This window comes from Panthera pardus, unplaced genomic scaffold (genome assembly GCF_024362965.1).
Source record: "Panthera pardus isolate Hobbes unplaced genomic scaffold, ASM2436296v1 HiC_scaffold_3, whole genome shotgun sequence".
Classification (NCBI taxonomy): domain Eukaryota; kingdom Metazoa; phylum Chordata; class Mammalia; order Carnivora; family Felidae; genus Panthera; species Panthera pardus.
The window spans coordinates 18,360,829-18,381,155 of NW_026526876.1; the positions used below are offsets into that span (position 1 = coordinate 18,360,829).

At 58.5% G+C, this 20,327-nt stretch overlaps 1 protein-coding gene across 5 annotated transcripts in view; it reads right to left on the reverse strand.

Annotated features, from left to right (window-relative positions):
- ITGB4 (integrin subunit beta 4) overlaps window positions 1-19,930 on the reverse strand; it is a 29,441-nt gene extending 9,511 nt beyond the window's left edge. The window contains exons 1-26 of one of the 5 annotated variants that reach the window (XM_053892253.1): window positions 19,631-19,930; window positions 16,566-16,654; window positions 15,604-15,686; window positions 15,259-15,360; window positions 14,901-15,105; window positions 14,227-14,323; window positions 13,888-14,059; window positions 12,609-12,872; window positions 12,180-12,269; window positions 11,745-11,867; window positions 11,001-11,165; window positions 10,736-10,812; window positions 9,947-10,149; window positions 8,045-8,148; window positions 7,826-7,924; window positions 7,594-7,723; window positions 6,872-6,994; window positions 6,670-6,776; window positions 5,652-5,685; window positions 5,283-5,474; window positions 4,893-4,996; window positions 4,536-4,594; window positions 4,375-4,398; window positions 3,554-3,702; window positions 3,279-3,458; window positions 2,336-2,484 (exon numbers count right to left, since the gene is read on the reverse strand). In XM_053892253.1, coding sequence (XP_053748228.1) covers window positions 2,336-2,484; window positions 3,279-3,458; window positions 3,554-3,702; window positions 4,375-4,398; window positions 4,536-4,594; window positions 4,893-4,996; window positions 5,283-5,474; window positions 5,652-5,685; window positions 6,670-6,776; window positions 6,872-6,994; window positions 7,594-7,723; window positions 7,826-7,924; window positions 8,045-8,148; window positions 9,947-10,149; window positions 10,736-10,812; window positions 11,001-11,165; window positions 11,745-11,867; window positions 12,180-12,269; window positions 12,609-12,872; window positions 13,888-14,059; window positions 14,227-14,323; window positions 14,901-15,105; window positions 15,259-15,360; window positions 15,604-15,686; window positions 16,566-16,644 — 3,114 coding nt within the window. In that variant the 5' untranslated portion in view covers window positions 16,645-16,654; window positions 19,631-19,930. Of the gene's footprint in view, window positions 1-2,335; window positions 2,485-3,278; window positions 3,459-3,553; window positions 3,703-4,374; window positions 4,399-4,535; window positions 4,595-4,892; window positions 4,997-5,282; window positions 5,475-5,651; window positions 5,686-6,669; window positions 6,777-6,871; window positions 6,995-7,593; window positions 7,724-7,825; window positions 7,925-8,044; window positions 8,149-9,946; window positions 10,150-10,735; window positions 10,813-11,000; window positions 11,166-11,744; window positions 11,868-12,179; window positions 12,270-12,608; window positions 12,873-13,887; window positions 14,060-14,226; window positions 14,324-14,900; window positions 15,106-15,258; window positions 15,361-15,603; window positions 15,687-16,565; window positions 16,655-19,460; window positions 19,480-19,630 lie in introns of those variants that run through there. The other 4 variants (XM_053892256.1, XM_053892257.1, XM_053892258.1 and 1 more) reach the window with 4 other exon arrangements.
- Between the last annotated feature and the right edge of the window lie 397 nt (window positions 19,931-20,327).

Sequence of the window (20,327 nt, forward strand, 5' to 3'; positions counted from 1 at the left end):
GTGAGCTATTGCTGTCCCCATTTTACAGATGAGGAACTGAGGCACACGGAGGGGTGGAGAAACTTGCCCACATTCACACAGGCAGTTGCGATAGAGCTGAGGTTTGAACCAAGGCCCAGAGATGGGGATGTATAGCAGATCCAGAAGAGTCTCACTCAAGCAGACCCCAGCCAGGGAGGGAAGAACCTGCCCCACACTGCGGCTCTGAAGTCTGGGATCCGACCAGGCCCCAGGCCCTGCCTCCTAGGGAGGGTGCCCCCATCAGCTCCAGTTTTCTTCCTTCAGGGCCCCAGGGCTCTCCCCAGCCACCGGGGGAAGTATGTCCGTGTCCACATACATGTATCGCGCTCACATGAGACCACTAGGTGGCGATGCACACTAACATTTCAAGTTCAGGCCCAGCAGGGGGCAAATTCAACAGCTTAGAAACCCAGAGACACTGCAGTCAGTGTAAGAAAAGCAGGAGTTACCCCCTAGACGACTGAGACTGAGCTGGGGGGGTACTCTTCCAAAAGTCGAAGTCACAAAAGGCAAAGCCAGGGAGTTGTCCTAGATAAAAGGACACCTAGGGCACACAACAAAATGCAATGCCAGATCCGGGATTGGTTCTTGGACTGGAGCAAAAACAAAAAAACAAAACAAAACAAAAAACCCCAAAACCGCTATAAAGGGCATTATTGGGGCATGTGAACATGGGGAGATCTGAATATGAACCAATTATTAGGTAATGCTTTTTAGAATTTATTTCGAGACAGAGAGAGAGAGAGAGAGAGAGAGAGAGAGAGTTCGTTCACCCATATAGGGGAGAGGCAGAGAGACAGGGAGAGAGAGAATCCCAAATAGGCTGTGTGCTGTCAGTGTGGAGCCTGATGCGAAGCTTGAACTTATGAACCGTGAGATCACGACCTGAACCGAAATCAAGAGTTGGATGCTTAATTAATCGACTGAGCCACCCAGGTGCCCCTATAATGTGAGGTTTCTTAAGGTTGGTAATGATGTTGTAGCTGTGTAGAATAACCTTGTTCTCAGCAGGTGCCGCCAGAAGCTTTAGGGTCTATGTGATGTCTATAACTTACTTTGTTGAGCAAACACAATGAAATGAAACACGACTCTCTCTCCCCCTGTCTTTCTACAGTTCTAGAAAAGAGATACAGATACGCATATATATCTTTAGATAGATGCATCTATTCTTATATCTATATAGAAGGAGAACAAGAAAACTATTATTAATTGGTGACTCTATGTAAAGGGTAAATGGGTGCTGGGGCACCTGGGTGGCTCAGTCGGTTAAGCCTCTGACTTCAGCTCAGGTCATCATCTCACAGTTTGGGAGTTCGAGCCCCACGTCGGGCTCTGTGCTGACAGCTCAGAGCCTGGAGCATGCTTCAGATTCTGTGTCTCCCTCTCTCTCTCCCCCTCCCCTGCTCGCACTCTGTCTCTCTCTCTCTCTCTCTCAAAAATAAATAAACATTGAAAAAATTATTTAAGGGTAAATGGGTGTTAATGGCATTAGTCTTTTCATTTTCCTATAGGCTTGAAGTTTTTCAAAATAAAAAGTTGGGAAATAATAAAAATGTTTTAAAAAATACTTAAACACCAAAATGCCTTTATAAAAGCATAACAGGGTAGCTGGAATCCCTTATATAATACGGTGTGTTCAGTAAGATTTATGGACATACAGATTCTTCTTTGGAACTTTTATCAGGGGCCCCGGAGCAGTAATGAGAACTGTTCCTTCCAATAAAAGGAAGGGAAGAACACGCCGTGGCCAGGCTGCCGGCATTCGCCGAACTGGCCTGTGGGCCCAGTGAGACTAGATCGTATGACTCCGGCTGAATTGCTGATATGAATATTTTTAGTTTGTAAATGTTGATAAATCCGAAGCACATCCAACACCTGGACGTGGCTCTTCCCTGAGACTGGGGTCCAGTGATGAAGGGGATGTGGGCTCACAGGCGTGGCAGGGGGGCAAACTGTGACAGCCTTTCTCGAGAGTCTGCCCAGGGACATGAGGCCTATGCTCCCACCTCAAGAAGCCCAAAGCCCCTGGACGTGGGCAGACGGAATCCATCTCACTACATAGGGTTTGGCTGCCCTGGTAGATACTGGGTTGTTGGAAGGGAGATATGAATGATCCGGACATGTCCCTGGTAGCGACGAGGCCTCACCTAGGACGCTTTTGGTGAGACACATCTATTATGAGTGGCAGGAGCAGGCAGACATGTCCTTGGGAGGCTGGCCGGGGGCGCCACCAGCATCCCAGCGACTCTGGCAGCTGCCGTGAGCTCTCGCTGGGCCCCTGGGAAATGCCTTTGACCTCATGGCAGAGCCTTACCCGGTTGCCCTGTGCGGTGTTATCCTGTGTGCGGTAGGAGACTTGGGACTTGCCATTGTCCAGGATGCGCCGGATGACAGGAATGCGGGCCACTTGCTCTCCGCCGCTGACCAAGTACTCAGGCTTCTCAAATGACACTATCCCGCTGGCTGCAAGGACCCAGGCACCAGTCAGGGCGGCCTGCCCTCAGTCCTTTCGCAATACGCACCCTCTTTCTGGGCCCACCCCAGCCTCCAGGAGTCTGCCTGTCGTTCCTCACCCCACTCGAGGGAGGGGATGGAAAATTCTTCCAGAAAAGGTGGAGGGGCCGGCACAGTGTCCAGCTGATATCCTGGAAGTGTCAGGGCAGAGAAAGGAGGCCAGGTAGGGCCAGAACCAGAGATGGGGGCTTGAGACTGGGCTGGGGCAGAGCAGGACAAAGGCCTGTGGTGCAGGGGCAGGTGGGGAGGAGAGCTCGGGGACCACAACAGACCCTCTGGATGCAGAAAGGATGCTTATCAACAACTCGGGGGTCCCCAGGAGGGAAGGCGACTTGGGTGTCAGTGGTGCGATGCCTTGCTTCCCCTCTAAATAGGCTCGGGTGAAATGAACTCCCAATGCCCTTCCTGCTCTGATGTCCTGCCATCCCGGGGAGGTCCATTCAATCTCCTACGTTCAAAGGCCACAGGGGCAAGAAGGGGAGGGATGGGGGACAATTTCAGGAGGACACGGCACCCTGTAATTACAGCAGAAGCTCCCACATTGAGCGCTTACCACCAGGCACTGTGCAACGATGCATAGCCACATACCCCTCTTGAGAGCCAGACGCCCATTTTACAGATGGAGAAACCAAGGCTCAGAGAGGTTAAGTGACTTGCCTAGGCCACACGGCCAGGCCCCATCTGCCCTCAGATGTTAGGAGGAGCCCCCTTTATGCCCCCCTCCTCCCGCCGCCCTGACCCACCTTGCTCCTTGATGATGGTGATGTTTACCAGGCGGCGACCGAGGGTGGCAGTGCCCATGGGCACATCGATGGCTTCCACCAGCAGCTGCTTCTCATCATCGTCCTCAGGCCGGATGAAGAGGGGCACCCGCACGTCCACCAGCTCCACGCCCTCCTGGAACTCCACCATCCCCCGGGCATCTGGGTGGGAGTTGGAGGGGCAGGCAGATGTGGCTCAGGCGGCTGCCCAGGGGTGGGGGGCATAAGGAAGTGGCGCAGGGAGCCTGCCCACCTACCTTGGTCTGCAGTGAGGGTGTAGTAGCCGGGGGCCACCTTGAGCTCATGGAAGGCCCCCTGTTCCACCTGCTTCTCCGTCAGCTTCAGCAGGGCCTGCTTGGCCGCGCGAGGCGCCATCAACACCGTATCCACAATGGTGTGGTCCTGCCTGGGGTGGGGGGTGGGTAGGTGGGGACGTGTCAGGCTGGCCACGGATGCTGGCACTTGTCCCCCCAGCCCCCACCCTCCTGCCTGTCCTCTCCCCATTAAGGGACAAGACGCCTGGCAGCAAAAAGTGCCACCATGAAGTAGCCCCAGTGTTCCAGGCTGTTCGTGTGTGTTATAGAGAAAAAGAGATCTGTGATCAACTCCATTTGAGAAATAGACTTCTTCTCTGCGGGCCTTCTCAGAGCCTTTGAGGTAGTTGTATGCATAGTGAAACTGTAAGAAGGGCGTGGGGAACGAAGTCAGTGCTTCTCAAATGGATTTGATCACAGAACCATGACTTCACAGAGCATCTGGCACGCTGCCCCCCCCCCCCCCACCTCACCTTGAGTCTCAGCCAAGCCACTGTGCCTCCTTGAGCCTCGGGGTCCTCATGCATGAAATGGGGCTACCCTGCCCACCTCATCTATGAAATGGGGCCCTTCCCTAAACCCTCCCAGCCACACCTCTTCAGGTGGGATTCCAGCAATAGATGCCGTACAAAAAAGACGCTAAGGGTAAGGGTGCTGAGGTCAAACTGCCTGGGTTCAAATCCTGGCTCTGTCTCTTAGTAACTAGGTAATCTTGGGCAAGATACTTGACCTAGGGCTGCCCCACCCGTGTGCCTTCAACTCACTTTTTCCCGGCATTGGGCTGCTGCCTGTGGGGGGACAAAGAAGGGAGCATGAGCCACACAGTCTCTGGGATAGAAGCACGGACCTGCTTGTGGGGGGGGGGGGCCCTAGAGTGGGTAGTGGGGGCAGCTCCCGCCCCTGCCCCCGGGCACCCAGGACCCACCGGAATTTAGTCTGCTGGAGCTTGTGTGCACCTGTGATCTGTCTGTACACCTCATTCAGCTGCCAGGCAAGGAAAGGCGTGAGGCTGGCACCCTGGGTAAGCCTCTCTACCCAGAGCCACCCAGACCCAGAGGATATGGTTGGCTGGGACATGCACATGGCCATGTGCATTGCCTTGTCCCCTTCCGGAAACATTCACAGGACAACCCCACACCAGGCACATGTCCAAGGAAGCCCCTCTTTCCTACTCGGAAAAATCCACGTTCCGCAGCTGCTTTCTCCTTGCTCTCCCCCTACCTGGATCACACCCATGCCCAGGGATGCCGGGGGCCCCAGGGTCAGCTTCTTTGGCCCTTACATTCTCCTCCACCTCCTGGCGCAGCTGGTCACACTCTCGAGTGTCAGGTTTCAACAGGTTCTCAGTGCAAAGGCGGGCGAGGCGCAGGGACAGCCCATAGGGCACTAGGGCAGGCAGGGATGGGGGTCATCAGCCTCCGGCACACCAGGCACTCTAGAAGCCCCCCCCCAAGACCCATGCTCGGATGGTGGCAGGGGCGGGGCAACTTGCTGGCCGAGACCCTGAGGCCTGTAGCACCATCAGGAAGGGCCGAAGGTGGCCAAGCCTGTGCCTGCCCCCAACGCCCAGAGAAAACAGGAATGGTGTGATTTGAACCCAGGACCAGCGGTGCATGTGCCCCAGGCCCCATGGGCGCTCCCAGGAGCCACCGTGCCAAGCCCCAGTCCTCACCCAGCTCCATGGGGTTGGTGCTGGAGGCATGGGTGGCAAAGCCAGGCCGCTGCACGTTGTTGGTGATCTTCCATCGGACCATGTCACGTCCCTTGAGGTTCCCACTGCGTAGCATGGGCGTGTCCAGGTGGTCTGAGGCCATCAGGTTCTCCCGCAACATGTAGTGGTCTTCCTTGAAGCCCACCATGTGCCCTGCGTGACAGGGTCCTCAGCATGGGGCCCCACCCCGGGCCCTCCCAGCCACACCCCCTCAGGGTGGGACCCTAGGCCTCCTGCTTCCGTTCCACACACACCCCTACTTCTCCTCCACCCCATCTGGGGTAATGAGCGGTCAGAGCCGTTGCCACCCCGCACATGTTGGGCCCGTACCTCGGTTGCAACAAGGGAGAAGTGCCAGGCAAGCCTAGGAGATAAGGTGGGCAGGGATGAGGGCTGGGACAACTGCCCCAGCCCAGGTAAGCCCCTCCGGCCACCTGCCACCCGCCCCCCTCCCCCCTCCCCCCCCACGCCAATGGTCCAGAGCAGCAACACTGCCTTCCCCAGACACCAAGGTATCAAGGAAGTCGAAGGGATCTAGGTGTGGACCACATATGGTGAGTACAGAGGTTGGTGGGGGCAGAGGGTTCCCAAAGTTTGTACCATAGGACCCTGGTCCTGCCAGATGCTCTGTAAAGTAATGGTTCTGTGATCAAACCCATTTGAGAAGCACTGACTTCATTCCCTGTGCCCTTCTTACAGTTTCACTATGCATACAACTACATCAAACGCTCTGAGAAGTCCCGCAGAGAAGCCTGTTTCTCAAATGTATTTGACCACAGACCTCTTTTTCTCTGTAACACACACTAATAATAGCCCCTAACACTGGCATTACTACGCAGTTTCTCCTCTGCCCCGACAATTCAGCATTCCATGCCAGACCATCCCCCATGATTTCCTGCCTCTCATCTTTTCTTCCCAGTGAGACTACCAGCTCCTGGTGGGCAAGGTCTTTCTTCTCTCTGTTGGCTCCCATGGCCCTTTGCATGTGCCTGACCTGAGGGCAGGTGGTCTCAGGTATAGGCCACTGATGATTGGCAGAGGCGAAGGGCTGGGGTAGGAAGGGCACTAGAGCTGGACAGAAGACAAGGCTTCACCTGGCCTCTCCGCGTATGAGGACCTTGGTGGGGGTGTGGGGACCCTGGTGAGATTTGGGGACCTGGTGGGAGATGGGCCCCTGGTGGGAGCTGGGGACCCTGAGGGGGGCTGGGGATCCTGGTAGGAGGCAGGGACCTGGTGGGGGTGAGGACCTGAGAGGAAGTGGGGGCCTGGTGGGAAGTGGGGCCCTGGGGGGGTGGGGTCCTGGGGGGGTGAGGACCTGGGGTGGGTGGGGACCTGGGGAAGCTCCCACCTTGCAGCAGGCACAGTATTTCCAGCAGAGCAACAGCAGCAGTGCCAGCAGCAGCAGGAGGAAGATGAGCAGAGGGATGAGCCACCAGAAGGAGCCGGGCGGGCAGTCTACGGAGGAAGGGGAGGGAGAAAAGGAGGGAGGCGATGCCCATTTTTCCACCAGGGTCTGCCAGACTGCCCACCTGCCCCGTCTGTCGGCTCACCCTTCTTCCTGTGCACCAGGACAGTGCTGTTGGGCCCAGGGGTGCCGTCACCCTCCACTGTGTAGCTGTATGTGCAGTCATCGTCCTCATCCCGGAAGGAGCAGTGCTCCAGCACCTCGCCTCCTGCACCCACACATGGTCAGCAGGGCACCCTGCGCCTGGGAGGTGTCCCCTCCTCTGGGGCCCACAGGCGCCTCCCTGGGGGAGGACACAAGTACCCTGGCACAGGGCCAGGGTGAGGTGGGAAGCTGCCCTGTCCCTGCCCAGGAGCATCAAAGGCTGCACCTCTGTGCACCCCATCCCGGGTGCACTCAGGAACTTGGCTCCTAGGACATTTATCTGACCTAAAGGAGAGAAGGCTGTGTGCCCTCATGGCCCCATTATGTGCCCCTAATGTGTTCATATCCCTGCCCAGCTATCTACCCCCTGGCCAAGCCAGGTGCCCCCTCCCCAGACTCTTTGGTCCCAACTCAGCTGTGCCTCCTGCCTGGGTCTCTGTGTCCTGGCCAGACCGTGTGCCCGTGCCCGGGTCTGTGTGCCCTGTCTGGGTTCTGGGACCTCTCCCAGGTCTAGAACCCCTCTCTCCGGCCTGCATGACCTCGACCTGGAGTATCAGCCCTCTGCCCAGCTCTATAGTCCTGCTGCAGTGACACCCCCTTCCCCATCAGAGGCCCTCTGCCTAGGTTCTTAGCACCCCCTGTCCTCAGCGGGGTGCCTCACACCTTTCTTAAGCTCGTCCACCATCTTGATCTTGAAGTTGCACCCCTCACACATGCGCCCCTTCTTCTCCCCGGTGCCCCAGGCTTGGCACTGGACACAGGAGCGCAGGTCCTCACAGAGGCCCAGGCGGATCTGGGTGGGAGAGGAGGGGAAACCAGGACTGTGTTGGGTGGCTGTCCGCTCTGCCCTGGGCCTGGGGTTCCCACGCCCACAGCCCAGTGATCTTGGCCTCACCGCCGAGTAGTTGATCTCACAGATGGTGTCCGTGTAGAGTGACTGCTGGTTGCAGTGGCAGCGGCCACACTCGCAGTAGCCACGGCCATTACAGATGCCCTAGGGCAGGAGGAGGCACCAGTGAGCCACCAGTAACCCCAGCCCTGCCTGAAAGGGTGGGTGGTCCTGGCTAGGGTCCCTTCTACCACCCGGCACGGCCTTCCTCGTGCCCAGGCCTACCCCGTTGCTGTCAATGCAGGTGGCATTGCTGAGAGGGCAGTCACAGCTCAAGCCTGTCCAGCCAGGCTCACACACACACTGGCCCATGGAACAGCGCCCCCGGTCTGCAGAGAGGGAGAAGGACGGGAGAGGAGAGCCACATTCACTCCTGCGCCCAGGCCGCCCACATCTGCCAGGGAGGGCCTGTGGTTGCTGAGCCTGAACTAGGATTTCCCCAGCCAGGGAAAGAGCCATTTCCTCCACTTTTTGGACTCTCTTTCCCTCCGTCTCTTTCCCATTCCATTCTGCCTTCTACTTTCCACTCTGCAGCCACAGTCATTATCCTAACACACAAATCCAATCATGTGGCTCCCTGGTGTAAGAACCTCTAATGAGTTCTGGCCAAAGCAGTAAGGTAAGAAAAAGAGAGAAAACATGTAAGTGTTGGGAAGTAAGAAACAAAACTGCCATTATTGTAAGTATTAGGAACATGTCACAAAATGTCAAAAAGAATCTTCAGATAAATTATTAGATTTCATAAGTGCTTTTAGCAAAGTGGCTGGATACAAGGCCAACATGCAAATAGCTAGAAAAAGAAATCAAAATCTCGCCTTTCTTTTGCCAAAGGATAAAGTCTAAAACCCTTAGACCAGAATAAGGGTCGTGATTAATTATGGCCTGCAGGCCAAATCCAACTCATTACCTGTTTTTGCTAAAGTTTTATTGGAATACACCACATTCATTTGCTTACATATGGTCTATAGCTGCTTTCTGCTACGGTGGCAGAGCTCAGTTGTTGTGACGGGAGACCAAATGGCTCACAGAACTGAAAATATGTACTTTCTGGCCCTTTAAGAAAAAGTTGGGACTAGACCGGACTGGACCCCAAAGCCCTGCATTCTGTTCCTGCCTCCTTCTCCAGCAGCTCTCTTACATCTCTGCCTGTGCCAAATGTCTGCCTTTCTCCAGATGTACAGGGTTCTTTCACGTCTCTGAGCACACTTTGGGATGGACAGCTGAAGAGGAGAAATGGCAGACGAAAGCAAAAAGGGAGCAAAGGTAGAAAAGCAGGGGCTTGACCCCCAGTGACAAGTATACAGTTGAGGCTTAATAAGTATTTGGTGCCTATGGGGCGCCTGGGCGGCTCAGTCGGTTAAGCGTCTGACTCTTGATTTCGGCTCAGGTCATGATCTCACAGTTCGCGAGTTTGAGCCCCGCATTGGGCTCTGCGCTGATGGTGAGGGGCCTGATTGAGACTCTCTTTCTCTCTCTGCCCCTCCCTTTCTCTCTCTGTCTCATAAGAAATATATATATATATATATATATATATATATATGTATATGAAAAAAAAATATATATATATGAAAAAAAAGTATTTAGTGCCTGGATTTTCACTGATTCTTCTCCATTCAACCGCTCAACCCTATCTGTGGCCCCTGTCTGGGTTCTGTGGCCCCTGCTTGGAACCCCCGGGGGGCCATGGTGGACACGTAACTCCCGGCCCTGCCCGCTACAAATGTGCTGTCTTCCGAGACAGGAAAGACCGCCATGCCGTGTACCGCCAACCACTGAGGATTCAGCTGGATGGGACTCACCCTCATGAGATGGGAGAGTGGAGAATGGAGGTGGGCATGGGCTACAGGACCTCGGGGGAGTGGTCTTGACCATGAGTGGGATAACGCACTGGCAGGGGCCTTGGGCTTCGAGTTTGTAGAGGGGAGAGAGGTCCAGGTTGAGAGTAGCCTTGGGGGAGGCACTCAGAGAGCCCGGAGGGGGGGCTGCCTCTAAACCTGGGGATTCAGACTCCTGGCCTGGCCCTCCCACCTGGGTCTGGATGGGAGAGCCAGTCGGGGGCAGGCCAGGGCCCAGGCACCCAGGTCACCCTTGCTGTCCCGAACCCCCCGCCGGGGCTGCTGAGCTCACCATTGCAGAGGAACCCAGAGGCACGGGGGCACTGGAAGTTGTCATACTCGCAAAACGGACCCTCATAGCGGCCTTCACCGTAGCACACGCAGAGGCTGCACTGGCACTCGCCACGCCCAGAGCACGGCTTGTCCTCGCCCTCGCGAAGACAGGGCTTTATGTCACTCAGCGAGCCGGTGGGGCAGTTGCAGGTGTTGCCGCTCCTAAGGAAGGAGTCAGTCACTTCCCCACAGCCCGGGAGGAGGGAGGGCTGGGGCTTTTACCACCCCCCCTTTTACAGATGAGGAAACTGACGCCCTAAGAGTCGCACAGACAGCAGCACCTCAGCTGAGACTCAAATGTCAGTCTCAATCCCTCCCAGTGTCCCTTCCTCGAGTCACGATGGACATGTTCAGTGTCTTGAAGCCTTAAAAGCCCTCACTACCCCTTATTTAGGAGCTCGTTTCTGATTAGGTAATGCGTAATGCTCGTTTCTGATTAGGTAATTAGGTAATTAGGTAATGGTTCAGAATACTAAAGGCACAAAGTGTCCCCCTCGTGTCTGTCCCCCAACATCCAGTCCCCACGCCCTGCCGGCCACCACCGTCCTGATTCTTGCATCTTTTCCCAAAGACGTCCTTTGTATCTATGCATTTTGAAGGGCTTTGGACTGAATCCACTTCACAACCGGGCCTGCCCCTGCCCCACCATCCCACCTTCTTCATCCGGGCATGCACGGCGTGTCCCCCCCATCAGAGCCTTGCAGCGGCCAGGGCATCCCGGGTGCCATCTTGGCTCCCACACACTCACCAGCCCTCATTGCACACACAGTGTCCACACATGAAGTCTCCGTGGTAGCTGCAGTGAGCTGAACGCACTTCTTTTTGCTGGAACGAGATTGTGGCAAGGCGTGACAGCGCCACTGGGGAAACAGGGCCACTAGACGCTTCTGCTGCCTCTGCCCCTCAGGGCGCCCCGCAAGGCAGCTATGGCCACCGGACGCTCTGCTTCGTTCCTCAGGGCCCCACGGCAGTTGGCCAGCGCTTCCCTCCCGCCTGGTGGGGCCACATCGTACCAGCTCACAGGGGCACACATCACAGATGATGCCCACATCCATCCTGAGGCCATCCGAGAAGGAGGGCTTGAGATGGATGTTGCCCTTCTGGTCCTCTTCTCCCAGCTGGCACACGTGGGTCCCATCCAGCTCCTCCAGAGCCCGCAGCTGCACCTGGTAGGTGCCCTGCAAAGACCCCACCGTGAGCCAGAGGAGACGCGGCTGGACAAGCAGGGAGTGGCTGTGCCAAGATTCTTAGCCCTCAGGTTTCAGGGATGTGCCTGGATCCTTGGTACCCAGCTCCCTGCTGCCCCTCCTCACGACTAAAAACCTGCTCCTTCTAGGCACAGTCGGGACAACAACAGCACCAAAGATGACAAGAGGCACAGATGGCCCGCTCACTCATCTGACCAACGCTCTGAGCTCTCAGTACTGACTAATCCTGACTGTGCAGATGGGGACGGGCTGAGGAAGGTGCCAAAGTCATCCGAGTGGCTGACTCAGGGGACTTCGAACCTAGGCCTGTCTGATTCTGAAGGTCACGCTCTTTTTCTTTTATTATTAAAAAACTTTTTTTTTTTTTTTAACTCAGTAATCTTTATGCCCAACGTGGGGCTCAAACTCATGACCCCGCACGCTCCATCGACCGAGCCAGCAAGGCGCTCCTGTACGTTACGCCCTTGACCTCTGCTCAGGCAGACCACCCCCTCCAGGACGGGTCCCTGTGCCCACCCTCCCCTGCCCCGAAGCCCCACAGAGGCGTACCACTTTCCCCCGCTGGATGTGAAAGGAACCAGTATTCGTCTTTTCGAACATCTCGGAGGTGACCTCTGTCCGCAGGCCCCGGGGGCTTTCCAGGGCCCGGATGTCCAGGTCGGAGCGAATGCGCTAAAGGAGGGGCAAGCAATCAATGGTCTGGGTGGGGGACCCTGGGCTCACCCACTCTGGAAGGCCTGGCCGAGCTCCACCCACCGTGCATGGAGGACTGAGGTGGAAGAGAGGGTGCTCTGGGTGTCAGAGCCCTCAGGAACCTGGGGCCGGGCTAAGGCGGGCTCCTCGGCGTCCTCAGGGAACAGCAGAGACCCCTCCTCCCTGGCCTGTCCTGTTCCTCAGCTTTTCCTTGGGACATCCATTGCCCATTCTGCCCCTCTCCAGCCCTGCCCCAGAAGGACTCAGACTGGAGCCCACACTGCCCCTCACTTGAAAGGCTTCCTGCAGCAGGTCCACGATGTTGGAGGAGTCCTCCTGGAGCACCCCCAGCGAGGAGACCGGGAAGTACGTCCGCAGTCTCTGTGGGAGACAACGCCAGCCCGGGGCTCAGCCCTCAGCAAGTATTGGCTCATTGCATCTGGACGACAGCTTTGGGGTTATCCTCACCTTGCAGATGGGGAAACCAAGGCCTGGTGTATTCTAGAGCCTGCCCTCCCCACCCCTACCTGTTTGGGAGTTGGGTTGGTGGGTGGGCACGGGGCCTCCCATTTCCATCAGGATGCATTTGGCCCTTTGGGAGGGGCAAAAGTTTCGGGAAGGAAGGAGGACAAGGGGGGAGGGAGGGGAGGGAATGTTTGAGAAGTTCTGTGGACCCCCCTCCCGCCCCCCCTCTTGCCCAGTGAGGCCTCGGCCCCGCACCTCGTAATAGCTGTAGGAGTAGTTGGTGACGGCGAAGATGGGGATAATGTTGTGTTTGGCAAGCAGGCGCACCAGGGTGGGCACTGACGGGTAGTCCTGCGTCCTGTACTGGGTATAGGTACCCGAGGCATCCAGGTGGCATGCCTCGTCATTGCGGCTCATGATGCCGGCCAGCACATTAGCACCGTCAGCCTCATAGTGGAAAGCAGACTCCGTGGAGAACACCAGCAGGTGGGTGCTGTCGGGGCGCCAGCCGATGTCCCTCTGGGAAGGACAAAGAAGGGAGGCCCTTCGAGCAGGCTGCCTATTGAAGATAATGCATTGCCACATCATGCGTGCCTGAGAAAGTGGGTCCCGACAGGAGCTCAGCTAAACCACGGGATTCACGGCATGCCATCATCACGTGACAGACAGCACATGAGCGACGGCGGTGGGCAGCAGAAAACAGCAAGAAAGATGCAGCCAGGGTCTGTGCACACAGCGGCCACCAGGCAAGATCTGAGCCAGGTTCATCCAGCCGGCTCTCCCAGCTTCCTAACCACCAGGCGAGAAAATTTCAACTGCATCGGAAAATGTACACACGCAATATTACATGAAAAGGCCGGCTGAAATAGATGACAGCTGGGCACGGCAGTTTGTTAGAAAAATATATGGGGTGATTTGGAAAACTGTATTACAAGCAGAAATGCTCACGATAGCGTGAAGTAGAAAAAAAAAAAGAGCAAATTTCAGAATTATAAGTACAGCGACTCCAGCTGTATAAAATCAGGGAAAGGGAACAAAATATGCCCGTGAGATATCACATGGTCGGCGGGCTGGCCAACAGTGGTGAAACTGTAGGCAATTTCTGTCCTTTGTTTCCCAAATTGTTTATAAGATGGGTGTCTTATTTTCAAGATGAAAAAAAAAATTGATATGCACATAAAAACTGCCCTCTTCAGCTTCCCAGTGCAGTTGGAGACTGTGGCTCCTGGAAGACTGGCATTCGCATGGAGATGGGTGGTAGGCTGGCTTCAGGGCACGGAAGATTCCAGAACCTCAGAACTCACGTCTGCTTCGCTGGCTGGTACAAGAGCAGGCTATGGCTGCTCAGGCCGGGGGATCTTGGATCCCGGCACATCTCCACCTGGCTTGTCATGGAGGGCCGGCCGGAGACTCTGGGCTTGTCTTCGCGTGTGGGGGTCTCCGCCTGGCACCAGAGCACGCCGGTGGGCAGCTCACGCCCTTGCAGAAGAACATGACCCTGGTCTAGGCAGGCGGCTCTCTCCCTGGCACTCACCGTGCACACGGCCGCCTGCAGGATGGCATCAAAACCTCCTTCAGGAGCGTCCAGGTTGCCCGAGATCCGCTCTTTGAGCAGTTTGTTCCTGAACTCGGCCAAGTCTTCTGTCAGGCTGATGACGTTCTTGAAGGAGAAGGGAGGGTCACTGTTGGGCCATGGCTCCTTCAGCCTGGGCAGAGGTGGAGGGAGAGAGAGACAGAGTCAGGGGTGAAGGCCCCTGGGCCCACCCTCTCTGGAAGTGCCCGTTTGGCCTGCTTCAACCAGAACACTGCTAAGCGCCCTGGTGGAGAGGAGGCGGGCCCCGTGGCCAGGACCCCCGCCCATCCGGTCACTCACTTCTCGGGCCTCATGTCCGTCTGAGGGACGCTGACTTTGTCCACAAACTTGCCAAATCCAATAGTGTAGTCGTTGGTGAGCTTCCTCAGGACCTCAGCTGGATGTCAACAGGAAAAAGAAGGGGCAGCTGAGCCCCAACACCCCCACATCAGTGCAGGGGGCCGGGCGGGGGAGGGGGGCTGGCTCGGGAAGGAGGAAGAGGGGAGAACGACCCCCTGTCAATACCTTGCATGTGAACATCAGTTCATGTTCACAGTAGCCCTTGTCCCTGTTCACAGATAGGGGAGACGGGATTCGGGGGGCCCGGACTCGAGCGTGGAGCAAGCCGGAAGGGGCGGCGGGGGAACTGGACCAGTTGGCTGCGGAGCTGGGGTGAGCCTGAGCCTCACGGCCATGGGTGTGCTCCTTGTCAGGGCCAAAGGGCTCTGCTGCCCACCCCCCAGCCTGCGCCTTCTGTGAAGTCCCGACTGGCTAGTGGGGTCTAGCGGCGGCCCCCGGCCCCGAGAATGGGCAAGGAGGAAATTCCTGGCGGGGGGCTCAGATGTCCTATCCTTCCTTGTGGGGTGGGAGCAGCTATCCTGAGCCCTGGCCTCCCGAGCAGGTGCCCAGCCAGCTGGGTGAGGCCGCCCTCTCTCTCCCCTGCCCCACGGTCCTCTACACTGGCCCAGCCATACCCAGCTTCTCCCCCATCTGCTTGAGGTTGTCCAGATCGTCAGACATGGAGTTAGAGAAGTCCATGAGGATGTACAGGTCCACAGGGCTCTCGCTGGGCTCGAACACAAGCAGCTGAAAGTGCTGCTCCCCGCCTGGCCGAAGCCGGACCCGTAGCCTCTGGGGCGACACCTGGCTGCGCTGCAGGGTGGTGTCGATCTGGGTCTCCTGTGTCCAGGGGAGGGGGACAGCTGGCTGGAGGGCCACTCCGGAGACCTGATGGGGAGCCTCTCAGCCCAAGCAGCGGACACAGCGGACCCCTGTGAACAGCCCGCCTCGAGCATGGAGGGCCCACCTCCCTTGAGCCCCCGCTCTGGGCACCTCTGTGATCTCGAAGCTGCTCTCCATGACCACCACGCTCTCCTGCCGGCACCCCGCAGCCAGCAGCTCTGCCTGGGTGTTGCAGCGCCGCTCCTTGAACATCTGGTCAAAGGAGATGAGGTCACGGGGGGCAGTGCCCATGCCCTGGCTGTCCCAACCCTGGATTTATCCTGACCCTTGCCTGTTCCACACCCGCCCCCGGCCTGGGGCTGGGCTGAGGGTGTGGCAAGTGTGGACTCAGCCAGAGCCCAGGGGTGGGGCCCAGCGGGGTGGGGCGCGCACTTTGGGGAACGGGGCTGGGCCGGTGCTGGGCTCAGGAGGGCAGGCGGGGTGACAGCAGCTCACCTCATCGGTGCAGTAGGCACAGTCCCTGTCCACGCGGATGCACTCGGTGCAGCTCTTCACCTGGGCCTTCTTGCAGCGGTTCGCTGGAGGGCAGAGGGGAGCAGACCCGCTGAGATGAACCTCACCGGTGACCAAGCCCTTTCCCACGTGCATCCTCAATGAAGAGAGATGGGACTGTCTCTCATCTTACAGAGGAGGAAATGGAGGCCAGCCGGTAGCCGATCTGCCCACTTTAGGGCAGAGCCAGATCTCACACCTGGCAGGGACGGCCTGGCTGTCCCTCTCCAGCTCCTCCAGGGTAAAGGGGACTGTGTCTGTCTTGTTTGTCGCTGTGTCCCCCATGGCTAGCCCAAGCCTGGCACACCAGCAAATTGTTCGTAAACGAATGAAGGAAAACTGCAGAGTTTTCTCCAAGGTTATGGGCATTCCCTTGGGTTCTGTTCAGTTAAAAATCGCAGTGAGGACCTACTGTGTGCACCCAGGGCACACAGTGACTGGCCTCCTGGGATCCGGGCAAAGGTGCACTGTCAGTGTTTAACAGGGGCTCTGGGGAGGCAGGAGCCCTGCCTTGCAGCATTTGCCCATATTCCCAGCCCACGGTCTATTTCAGGCTATCAACACAGCCTCCTCCGACAGGCCAAATTTCATCGGTAGGAGCTGGTTCCAGACCGCAGGCACTCAGAGAGGGCAGGTGACGACTCACCAGTCCCCCTCTCCTCCCCGATTCCTAAAAAGAACCCCCTACAAGTGCCTCAGTTCTCTGAGTGGGCATCTTCTCTCTCTTCTAGAGCAAGTCTTCCTCCCTCCGTGTTCTGGGCCGCATGGCTCAGGGCCTCACTGCTCCCCAGCCCTCGAAATGGGCCGTGGTTGTTCGTTGAGTGGCCCAAGTGAGTGTCGGGGGGAGACAACCTTGAAAGGCTGCCCGTGCCCAGAAGGCTGCTGGAGAGGTGTGCCAGACTCACCCATTTCCCCGGGGAAGCTGACACTCAGTAGGGCTGCCAGCAGCAGCCTGGTCCATGGGCTGGGACGCAGCCCTGCCATCCTCTTCCTCCTGCGTAACAACAATAACTGACATGTGACGCTTCCGCAGCCCAGGTCGCGGCCGTCAGCTCACTGGGCTCCCGTCGGAGGTCTAGAATCCTCACTGCACCGGCGTGGAAACCGAGGCCCTGAGACCTTCAGTGATGTTAAAGGCCACTGGTCCAGGGCCCCCAACTCTTCTCTTCCACTGTCCTCTTCTTGCCATCCCTGGAGTGAACCAGATGGCCTGCAGGCCTGCACCCCTGCCCGGGGAGGGCCCATCCTCTCGTCATTGAGGACTCCTGGGCTCCGAGCTTGCCCTAGTGCCCGGCTCTTATGCTGATCTCGTTGAGGGCAGGGCAGGGTTTTCTCTGCCTTTGCTTTCAGATACCAGTGGGCCTGAGAGCGGTCTCACCCAACGGGGATGCCCACCCCTTGAGGGCCTGGCCCTCCCTTCCTGCCCCCCTCCCTGTCTTGGCCTATTTGCCCTTTGATGAAGGCGGTGTGGCCACGAGGAGAGGGGCCCCTCCCAGTATCTGGGGCCTGCGGAGGGGAGGAGAGAGCTTGCGGCACGCAGCTAGGCTCTGTAATGACTGCGGGCCCATCAGAAGTGGGGTCCCCTGCCCCAGCTCTACCTCCGCCTGCTCCAGAGTTGGGTTGTTGGGGTCCCTGAGCATATCACCCCTTCAGAAGTTAACCCGGAATAGATTACAAGCCTCTCCTGCCCACTCACTTGTACACACACACACACACACACACACACACACACACACAGTGTGCCAGCCTCCCCAGGAAGCCCGCCTGCCCTCTGGCTCACTATTACACTGTCTCAGCTCACCAGTGAACTTCGGGGCGGGGCACTGGCATCCCTGAGACCTTTTAAAAGATAGGTGGCCTGCTGCCTCGGGAAGAGAAGGAGCTGGGCAGAGCTGAGGACAGACCTTAGGGCCCTGGCTTCTTTCTCCAGGGCCAGTGTCCACATGCCCACTGGCCCTTTCTCCTGGGACCTTTCCCCAGTCCTTGGCTTGGGGAGCAGGGGCAGCCCCAGGGTGTGGGGAGCTAAGGCCTCCCCTGCAAGTTTCCCCCCGAGGGCTGGGGAAGCTTGTGGAAGGGGGCAGGAAGGCACTGCCTCCCTCCCTCTAACGCATACAGCTCCCAGGAGGCCACGAGCAGGGCAGTCCCAACACATCCACAGGCGGAGGAGCTGGGGAGGGGCCTGAGGTAGGGGAGCCCTGAGCCACCCAAGGGGAGGCTCCCTGGGGAAAATGACTTTCCTGCAGCCTTGGGGCATAGGTACCACACCCACATGCTGCGGAATACAGGCTGCAGACTTGGACCTCCCTGGGGCACCATTAACACACGCAGGTACACGCACTAAAGGCTGAGCCCAGCTTTTACTCACCTTCCCGTGCCCACAGGCTGGGCACATAGCGGGCATGTGCCCAGCGCTTCGCAGACATGATTGCTACTTAATCTGTGCAGGAACCCAGTGGGGGGTGATGGCATTACCCCCATTTCCCAGAGGAGGAATGGATATGAGGCAGAAGGCTGCAAGGCTTACTCCCTCCATAGTCAGTAGTGAGGCAGCCCGGACAGGACCAGGGTAGTCCAGACCCCATTTAACCTCCACGTTATCCTCAGAGGCCATAAGATGGCATTAGGGGGTTAGTTATGCACTCAAGAATGTCTTGTCTGACTCAGCTTGTATTTAAAAAAAGTTGTAAAACTAGCTGTCGATGTTAAACACAACGAGATCTCACATAAAGGTTAAGACTGTGGGCTTATCGGAAGTTGCGACCCACAGGCTGGGCCAGGCACTCAGGACATGCACCCTCCAGGACACCGTGGGCCCCACCAGACTGCTGGACTTTTTAGGAACCGTCCCAGTCCTGGGGGCTCTCCCAGAACCCACGCTTCACCCCATCCCACGGGACCCCTGCTTAGCACATATGCACCTGCCCACCACAGCCCCCACCCCTCCTGCTTTCCCATCTCCTGGCCCCTTGGCTGCTCTATCACCCACGGAAATCAGGGCAAGGAGACAGGCACCCCTTCCCTGCTGTCATCCAGCTCTCTCTCTTCTCTCAGCGCCCAGATGGAGACCCTCAGCCTTCACTTCCAGCTCGGTCAGATCCTTGGGTTCAGAGCGTGGCAAGGCCATGGTGAGGTGAGGAAGAGCCCAAGCCCTGCTATCAGAAGTCATTGGAAGGCCCTGCACCACAGCCAGAGGGCCGCCCAGAGGCTGAGTGGGTGAGGAAGGGGGCAAGCACAGGAGGAGGTTCAGTGGTGGGCACAGCCCCCGGGGCTGCGGAATGAGGTCAAGAGAGCTTCCTGGAGAAAGGGTGTCCTGAAGCGACTTTGGGAGGAGTGAAGGCATGTGGTTGGCCAAGAGGAGAGTCAGGGACTCTCCAGACTCCGCAAGGACTATGGCGCCGCACGTAACAGGCCCGGCCCAGGAGAACAGGGCGAATCTCTGCCCCCGGGTGGCTGCTCCCTCTACCTTTTTTGCAAACCCCAGAGGGGCCCAGCTCAGTAGGCCTGCCAGCCACTGCCTAGCCTCTGCCCACTTCTCTCAAACATTCACCGGACTCCCAGGCCTCTCTCCTTGCTCCCTCCTCTAGCTCAGAGGTCTGAAGGCAAGAGCCTCCTCCAGCTCCACTGCCCCTCTGCCCCCAGCTGCCCTCTGGGCACACCCTGGCAGGCCAGGCACCGGCAGGGGCAGGATGGGGCCAAGGCCTGCCAGCCTTTAGGAAGGGAAGAGCTGAGGAAACAAAAAGCCACCCAGCCCTCCCAACAGGGTCCCCTGAGTTGCTGGCCGGGGCGGGGTGGGCACTCACTTTCTCCTCCTCTCCTCCAAAGTCCCAGAATGGATGCCCAGCTCAGGCCGCCAGGGGCACTGGAGGCGCAGGAGGGGTGCAGCCCGGCGATCCCCGGCTCCCCCACCCCCACCCCCCGCCCTGTGCCCAGGCCCCCCCCGGCGCCCGCCGCGGTCGGAGGCCAGACCTACCTTGGCGCGGACGCGCGCCCTCCCCGCGCTGGGCTCCGCTGGGCCGCTCCGGCTGCAGCGCGCGGGCGAGCCGGGACTGTCCGGGGGACTGCCCGGAGGGCGGGTGGCAGGGAGGGCGGGCGGCGGGCGGCGGCCGCGGGGAGGGGACCGCTTTATGGGGCGGGCGGCAGGTGGGAAGGAGGCGCTGGTGAGTCAGGCAGGCCGCATTCCTGCGCGCGGCGCACACCTGTCGGGGCAGGAGCCGGGGCGCCGCCGTCGCCGGGCCCGCCCCCCCGGAAAAGGCTGCGGTTCCCGCGGCGCCCGGCCCCTCGTCCCGACCGACGGCGGCGGGGGCAGGGGAGGAGCCTCCCCTCTCTCTCCAGTCCAGCCCCGGGCGCGGCGCCTCCCCACCCCTCCAGCCTGCAGACTCTCGGGTGCCCGGATGCCTCGGGCCCGGGGTGGCCTCGTAGACCCCCTGCCCGGCCGCCGCTCTCCCACCTCCGGGCGCTAGGCGGTGAGCAGCCCCACGGCCCCGACGGCAATCGACTGCGCTCATGGCTTCTGTCCTGCGCGAGGCAGGGGCCCAGGGATGACCCAAGCCTGATCTGTCATTCACCGGGTCCTCCTCTCAGCCTCCCCCACCCTCGGCCTCCGCGTGTGTCCAGAGGGAGATGCCAGCAAGGACCGCTTCCCTGAGTGTCCTCAAGCAAGGTACTTA